The 8,704-nt window shown below is 47.1% G+C and overlaps 1 protein-coding gene across 1 annotated transcript in view; it reads right to left on the bottom strand.

Moving 5' to 3' along the window:
* LOC120510390 (L-gulonolactone oxidase-like) overlaps positions 1-7,267 on the bottom strand; it is a 24,011-nt gene extending 16,744 nt beyond the window's left edge. The window contains exons 1-3 of the mRNA XM_039726193.1: positions 7,254-7,267; positions 5,503-5,719; positions 4,040-4,108 (exon numbers count right to left, since the gene is read on the bottom strand). Of these exons, the coding sequence (XP_039582127.1) occupies positions 4,040-4,108; positions 5,503-5,719; positions 7,254-7,267 (300 nt within the window). The remainder of the gene's footprint in view (positions 1-4,039; positions 4,109-5,502; positions 5,720-7,253) is intronic.
* Between the last annotated feature and the right edge of the window lie 1,437 nt (positions 7,268-8,704).

Here is an 8,704-nt window from a genome sequence, read left to right as displayed (position 1 = left end):
GTGGGAAAGGATCCAGGGAATGTGGGAAAGGATTTCAGGGAATGTGGGAAAGGATCCAGGGAATGTGGGAAACCATGGAGGAAAATTCCTGGAGGGCTTAGGAAAAGTGGGAAAGGATTTCAGGAGTGTGGGAAAGGGTGGAGGGATTGGGTTGGGAGATGCAGGAAAAGCGGGAAAGGGTTTTGGGAATGTGGGAAAGGATCCAGGGAGGTGCAGGAAGGGGCAGGAAAAGTGGGAGAGGATGCAGGGAAAGGGTTGGAAAATGCAGGGAGGAAAAGTGGGAAAAGGATGAAGGAAAAATGGGAAAAGATCCAGGGAATGTGGGAAAGCATGGAGGGAAAATCCTGGAGGATTCAGGGAAGGTGGGAAAGGATTTTGGGAATGTGGGAGAGGATCCAGGGAATGGGTTGGAAAATGCAGGAGAGAGGGGAAAGGACCCAGGGAATGTGGGAAAGGATTTAAGGGAAAGGGAAAGAATTTAGGGAAAGGATGGAAAAAGGTGGGAATGGATGGAGGGATTGGGGTGGGAGAGGCAGGAAAAGCGGGAAAGGATGAAGGGAAAATGGGAAAAGATTCAGGGAAGGTGGGAAAGGATTTTGGGAATGTGGGAGAGGATGCGGGGAATGGTTTGGGAAATGCAGGAGAGAGGGAAAAGGATCCAGGGAATGTGGGAAAGGATGGAGGGAAAATCCTGGAGGATGGGGGAAAAGTGGGAAAGGATTTTGGGAAAAGGGGGGAAAGAATCCAGGGAATGGGTTTGAAAAATCAGGGCAGTGGGAAAAAGGATCCAGGGAATGTGGGAAAGGTGGAGAAAAAAGGGAAAATAATCCAGGGAATGTGGGAAAGGATTTATGGGAAAGGGAAAGCATTCAGGGAAAGGATGGAAAGGGTGGAAAAAGGTGGGAATGGATGGAGGGAAAGGGCTGGGAGAAGCAGGAAAAGTGGGAAAAGAATGAAGGGGAAAAGGGAAAAGATCCAGGGAATGTGGGAAAGGATGGAGGGAAAATCCTGGAGGATGGGGGAAAAGTGGGAAAGGATTTCAGGAGAAAGTGGGAAAGGAAGGGAAAAGGTGGGAATGCTGCAGGGAAAGGGGTGGGAAAGGCAGGAAAAGTGGGAAAGGATCCAGGGAATGTGGGAAAGGATCCAGGGAATGTGGGAAAGGATCCAGGGAATGTGGGAAAGGATTTCAGGGAATGTGGGAAAGGATTTTGGGAATGTGGGAAAGGATTTCAGGGAATGTGGGAAAGGATTTGGGGAAAACTCCGGAGGATGGAGGAAAAGTGGGAAAGGATTTATGGAAAAGTAGGAAAGCATTTAGGGAAAGTAGGAAGGGATTTAGGGAATGTGGGAAAGGATGGAAAATGTGGGAAAGGATGGGAAAAAAGTGGGAATGGATGGAGGGAAAGGGATGGGAGAGGCAGGAAAAGTGGGAAAGGATTTCGGGAATGTGGGAAAGGATTTGGGGAAAACTCCGGAGGATGGAGGAAAAGTGAGAAAGGATTTCAGGAAAGTGGGAAAGGATCCAGGAAATTCCCTCATTCCTGAGAAAATGACGGAAAATCCCAGGAATTTGAGGAGTCTGAGGGAGGAGGGGAAGGTGACCTTGCACAGCCAGAACTGGGGGAATTTTCATCATTCCTGAGGAAATTCCAGGAATTTTTTTCCCTCCTTCCCGAGGAAGTTCCAAGGGGAGAAATCTGAGATGGGAGTGGGAATTCCCGGAGTTTTTTCCCCCATCCTGAGAAAATTTCCAACCAGAATTCCAGGAATTTTCCCCCCATTCCCAAGGAAATTCTGGGAGTTTTTTCCTGATTCTTGAGGAAATTTCTGAGGAAATTCCCAGAATTTTCCCCATTCTTGAGGAAATTCCCAAGGAAATTCCAGGAATTTTTCCCTCATTCCCAAGGAAATTCTGTGCAGGAATTCCCAGACTTTTTCCTCAATTCTGAGTGGGAATTCCCAGAGTTTTTTCCTGATTCCTGAGGGAATTCCTGAGGGAATTCCTGAGGAAATTCCTGAGGAAAGTCTGTGAATTTTTCCTCATTCCCAAGGGAATTCTGAGAGGAATTCCCAGAGTTTTTTCCCTCATTCCCAAGGAAACTCCAGGAATTTTTTTCCCTCATTCTCAAAAACTTCCAGAAATTTTTCCCCATTCCTGAGGAAATTCCAATATTTTTTTCCCTCCTTCCGGGAGAAATTGCGAGCGGGAATTCCCAGAGTTTTTTCCTGATTCCTGAGGAAATTCCTGAGGAAAGTCTGTGAATTTTTCCTCATTCCCAAGGGAATTCTGAGAGGAATTCCCAGAGTTTTTTCCCTCATTCCCAAGGAAACTCCAGGAATTTTTTTCCCTCATTCTCAAAAACTTCCAGAAATTTTTCCCCATTCCTGAGGAAATTCCAATATTTTTTTCCCTCCTTCCGGAAGAAATTGCGAGCAGGAATTCCCAGAGTTTTTTCCTAATTCCTGTGNNNNTGGGAGAGGCAGGAAAAGCGGGAAAGGATGAAGGGAAAATGGGAAAAGATTCAGGGAAGGTGGGAAAGGATTTTGGGAATGTGGGAGAGGATGCGGGGAATGGTTTGGGAAATGCAGGAGAGAGGGAAAAGGATCCAGGGAATCTGGGAAAGGATGGAGGGAAAATCCTGGAAGATTCAGGGAAGGCGGGAAATTATTTTGGGAAAAGGGGGGAAATGATCCAGGGAATGTGGGAAAGGTTTAAAGGGAAAGGGGAAGAATTTAGGGAAAGGATGGAAAAAGGTGGGAATGGATGGAGGGATTGGGGTGGGAGAGGCAGGAAAATTGGTAAAAGGATGAAGGAAAAATGGGAAAAGATCCTGGGAATGTGGGAAAGGATGGAGGGAAAATCCTGAAGGATGGGGGAAAAGTGGGAAAGGATTTTGGGAAAAGGGGGGAAAGAATCCAGGGAATGGGTTTGAAAATCAGGGCAGTGGGAAAAAGGATCCAGGGAATGTGGGAAAGGTGGAGAAAAAAGGGAAAATAATCCAGGGAATGTGGGAAAGGATTTATGGGAAAGGGAAAGCATTCAGGGAAAGGATGGAAAGGGTGGAAAAAGGTGGGAATGGATGGAGGGAAAGGGCTGGGAGAAGCAGGAAAAGTGGGAAAAGAATGAAGGGGAAAAGGGAAAAGATCCAGGGAATGTGGGAAAGGATGGAGGGGAAATCCTGGAGGATGGGGGAAAATGGGAAAGGATGGAGGGGAAAGGGAAAATATCCAGGGAATGTGGGAAAGGATGGAGGGAACGTCCTGGAGGATGGGGGAAAAGTGGGAAAGGATTTTGGGAAAAGGGGGGAAAGAACCCAGGGAATGTGGGAAAGGATTTATGGGAAGGATGGAAAGGATGGAAAAAGGTGGGAATGATGGAGGGATTGGGTTGGGAGAGGCAGGAAAAGTGGGAAAGGATTTCGGGAATGTGGGAAAGGATTTCAGGGAATGTGGGAAAGGATCCAGGGAATGTGGGAAAGGATTTGGGGAAAATGTGGGAAAGGATTTCAGGAATGTGGGAAAGGATTTGGGGAAAACTCCGGAGGATGGAGGAAAAGTGGGAAAGGATTTATGGAAAAGTAGGAAAGCATTTAGGGAAAGTGGGAAGGGATTTAGGGAATGTGGGAAAGGATGGAAAATGTGGGAAAGGATGGAAAAAAAGTGGGAATGGATGGAGGGAAAGGGATGGGAGAGGCAGGAAAAGTGGGAAAGGATTTCGGGAATGTGGGAAAGGATTTGGGGAAAACTCCGGAGGATGGAGGAAAAGTGGGAAAGGATTTATGGAAAAGTAGGAAAGCATTTAGGGAAAGTGGGAAGGGATTTAGGGAATGTGGGAAAGGATGGAAAATGTGGGAAAGGATGGAAAAAAAGTGGGAATGGATGGAGGGAAAGGGATGGGAGAGGCAGGAAAAGTGGGAAAGGATTTCGGGAATGTGGGAAAGGATTTGGGGAAAACTCCGGAGGATGGAGGAAAAGTGAGAAAGGATTTCAGGAAAGTGGGAAAGGATCCAGGAAATTCCCTCATTCCTGAGAAAATGACGGAAAATCCCAGGAATTTGAGGAGTCTGAGGGAGGAGGGGAAGGTGACCTTGCACAGCCAGAACTGGGGGAATTTTCATCATTCCTGAGGAAATTCCAGGAATTTTTTTCCCTCCTTCCCGAGGAAGTTCCAAGGGGAGAAATCTGAGATGGGAGTGGGAATTCCCGGAGTTTTTTCCCCATCCTGAGAAAATTTCCAACCAGAATTCCAGGAATTTTCCCCCCATTCCCAAGGAAATTCTGGGAGTTTTTTCCTGATTCTTGAGGAAATTTCTGAGGAAATTCCCAGAATTTTCCCCATTCTTGAGGAAATTCCCAAGGAAATTCCAGGAATTTTTCCCTCATTCCCAAGGAAATTCTGCGCAGGAATTCCCAGACTTTTTCCTCAATTCTGAGTGGGAATTCCCAGAGTTTTTTCCTGATTCCTGAGGGAATTCCTGAGGGAATTCCTGAGGAAATTCCTGAGGAAAGTCTGTGAATTTTTCCTCATTCCCAAGGGAATTCTGAGAGGAATTCCCAGAGTTTTTTCCCTCATTCCCAAGGAAACTCCAGGAATTTTTTTCCCTCATTCTCAAAAACTTCCAGAAATTTTTCCCCATTCCTGAGGAAATTCCAATATTTTTTTCCCTCCTTCCGGAAGAAATTGCGAGCAGGAATTCCCAGAGTTTTTTCCTAATTCCTGTGGAAATTCCTGAGGAAATTCCAGGAATTTTTTCCCCATTCCTGTGCAAATGTTGGGAATTTTGGGAATTGCGTACCTGGGTGAGGGTGGAGGGGAGGCGACCTCACACAGACGGAATTCCGGGAATTTTCCCCCATTCCTGAGGAAATTCCAGACAGGAATTCCAAGTTTTTCCCTCCTTCCCAAGGAAATTCCTGATGGGAATTCCAGGAATTTTTCCTCATACCCGAGAAAATTCCAGTATTTTTTTTCCTTCCTTCCTGAGGAAATTGTGAGCGGGAATTCCCAGCGCTTTTTCCTGATTCCTGAGGAAATTCCTGGCAGGAATTCCAGGATTTTTTCCCTCATTCCTAAGGAAATTCCTGTTAGGAATTCCCAGACCTTTTCCTCAATTCTGAGCGGGAATTCCCAGAGTTTTTTCCCTCATTCCCCAGGAAATTCCTGGTGGCAATTCCAGGATTTTTTTCCTCATTCCCAAGGAAATTCTGCACAGGAATTCCCAGACTTTTTCCTCAATTCTGAATGGGAATTCCCAGAGTTTTTCCTGATTCCTGAGGAAATTCCTGAGGAAAGTCTGTGAATTTTTTCAGGGGGTTTTTTTCCTGTTTTTTTTTTTCTTTTTGGGAATTTCTTTTTGGATTTTTTTGGGGGGGGGGAGGATTTTTTGGGGATAATTTGGGGATTTTTAAAAATTATTTTTTGAGGATTTTCTAAAAAAACTTTTTGAAGATAATTTTGGTTGGACACTCCCATTCCATGGAATTCCACCATCCCAGTTTCTCCAAGCTCTGGAATATTCCCAGGATTCCCTTCTCCGTCTCCATCCCTGCAATCCCCGCGTGGATTTCGGAGGCGTATTGGAGGATTCCCAGATTTGGGATTCCCAGAATTCCCAGCAGGGATCCCACCTGGGTGGGCAGGATTCCGTGCTCGATCCCGGTGTTGTGGGTCCCGGTGCCGATGACTCCGGCCGCCGTCACCTCGGACACGGCTCCTAAACTGGGAGCGGGGACAGCTCGGGGTGAGGATTCCCAGCTTTGGATCCGCCCTGGATCCATTCCCGATCCCACCTGGATCCATTCCCAGATCCTGAGCCCACCTGGATCCATTCCTGGCTCTCAATCCCACCTGGATCCACATCCCATTCTCATTCTTATTCCCATCCCATTCCCATCCCATTCCCATTCCCATTCCCATTCCCATTCCCATTCCCATTCCCAATCCCCATCCCCGATCCTGATCCCATTCCCAATCCCAATCCCATTCCCAATTCCGACCCTGACCCCATTCCCATTCCTGTTCCCATCCCCGTTCCCATTCCCATTCCTGTTCCCAAATCCCACTTGGATCCATTCCTGATCCATTCCTGATCCTACCCGGATCCATTCCTGGCTCTCAATCCCACCTGGAACCATTCCCATTCCCATTCCCATTCCCATTCCCATTCCCATTCCCATTCCTGTTCCCAATCCCACCTGGATCCATTCCAGATCCATTCTGATCCTACCTGGATCCATTCCTGGCTCTCAATCCCACCTGGATCCATGTCCCATTCCCATTCCCATTCCCATTCCCGTTCCCGTTCCCATTCCCATTCCCATTCCCACTCCCACTCCCATTCCCATTCCCATTCCCATTCCCATTCCCATTCCCATTCCCATCTCCATTCCCATTCCCATTCCCATCCCCATTCCCATCCCATTCCCATTCCCATTCCCATTCCCATTCCCATTCCCATTCCCATTCCCATCCCCATTCCCATTCCCATTCCCACTCCTGATCCCAATCCTATTCCCAATCCCATTCCCATTCCCATTCCCATTCCCATTCCCGATTCCAACTCTGATCCCATTCCCAATCCCAATCCATATCCCAATCCCATTCCCATTCCTGATCCCGATCCCATTCCCTATCCCAGTCTCAGTCCTGACCCCTTTCCAAATCCCAATCCCATTCTTGACCCTATTCCCAATCCCATTCCTGATCCCAATCCTAATCTTGATCCCATTCCCATTGTTATTCCCATCCCCATGCCACTCCCAAACCCAATCCCAATCCTGATTCCATCCCCCATCCCACTCCCATCCCCATTCCAGATCCCAATCCCATTCCTGACCCCATGCCCATCCCAATCCCAATCCTGACCCCGTTCCCAATCCCGACTCCAATGCCATTCTTGATCCCGATCCCATTCCCAATCCCAATCCTAATCCTCATTCTGATCCTGATCCCATTCCCGTTCCCGATCCCATTCCTGACCCGCTCACTTGGCCAGGGCCCTGCCGTTCCCATTCTGGTTCCCAATCCCATCCCCGTCCCATCCCCATTCCTGATCCCATTCCCAATCCTGTTCCCATTCCCAACCCCATTCTCGATCCTGACCCCCTTCCCATCCCGTTCCCACTCACCTGGCCAGGGCCAAGCTGTTCCCATTCCCATTCCCGTTCCCATGCCCAATCCCGATCCCATTCCCATTCTTATTCCCATTCCTATTTGCATTCCTGATCCCGATCCCGTTCCGGTTCCCTCTCACTTGGCCTGGGCCATGCCGTTCCCATTCCCAATCCCGTTCCCATTCCTGCTCACTTGGCCAGCGCCATGCCATTCCCATTCCCGATCCCATTCCCAATCCCATTCCCGATCCCGATCCCATTCCCATTCTCATTCTCATTTCCAATCCCATTCCCACTCCCATTCCCGATCCCATTCCCGTTTCCAATCCCGCTCACTTGGCCAGCAGCATTAAAACCACCGAGAATGAACAGAAAAACACCCAAAACCACCGGGAATGAACAGAAAAATCCACCCCAAAACCACCAGGAATGAATAAAAAAATCATCCAGGATCTGCCAGAAAAACACCGAGAATGAATCAAAAATCCACCCCAAAAACCACCGAGAATGAACAAAAAACCCACAGCAAAAACACCAGGAATGAACAAAAAAACAGCCCAAAAAAACCAGGAATGAACCAAAAATCCACCCCTAAACCACCAGGAATGAACAAAACAATCGACCCCAAAATACTGGGAATGAACTAAAAATCTACCCCCAAAACACCAGGAATGAACCAAAAATCCACCCCAAAAACCATCAGGAATATCCAAAAAATCCAGCGGGAATGAACAAAAAAATCCACCCCAAAACCAGCAGGAATTAGCAAAAAAACCACCCAAATCCCACCAAGAATGAACAAAAAATCCACCCCAAAAAGCTTCGGGAATGAACAAAAAATCCAGCCCAAAACCATCGGTAATTGACAATAAACCTACCCCAAAACTACCAGGAAAATCCAAAAAATCCCCCCCAAAACCACCAGGAATGAACAAAAAAAAACCACCCAAAAACCATCAAGAATGAACAAAAAATCCACCCCAAAACCACTGGGAATGAACCAAAAATCCACTCCAAAACGACCAGGAATGAACAAAAAACTCATTCAGGATCTGCCAGAAAAACACTGGGAATGAGCAAAAAATCCACCCCAAAACCACCGGGAATGAGCAAAAAATCCACCCCAAAACCACCGGGAATGAACAAAAAAATCTGCCCCAAAAAACATCGGGAATGAACAAAAAATCCAGCCCAAAACCATCAAGAATAAACAAAAAATCCACCCCAAAACCACCAGGAATGAGCAAAAAAACCACCCAAAAAACACTGGGAATGAACAAAAAATGCACCCCAAAACCACCGGGAATGTACAAAAATTCCACCCCAAAACCACCGAGAATGAACAAAAAATCCACCCCAAAAAACTTCGGGAATATCCAAAAAATCCACCAGGAATTAACAAAAAACCCACCCCAAAAACACCGGGAACGAGCAAAAAACCCATTCAGGATCTGCCAGAAAAACACTGGGAATGAACAAAAAACACCCCAAAACCACCGGGAATGAACAAAAAACCCATTCAGGATCTGCCGGAAAACACCGGGAATGAACAAAAATCCAGCCCAAAACCAGTGGGAATGAACAAAAAATC

The sequence above is a fragment of the Passer montanus genome, unplaced genomic scaffold, assembly GCF_014805655.1.
Source record: "Passer montanus isolate IOZ18808 unplaced genomic scaffold, ASM1480565v1 scaffold571, whole genome shotgun sequence".
Lineage (NCBI taxonomy): Eukaryota > Metazoa > Chordata > Aves > Passeriformes > Passeridae > Passer > Passer montanus.
The sequence above is the reverse complement of the archived record's forward strand: the minus strand, read 5'-3'. Positions and strand labels throughout refer to the sequence as shown.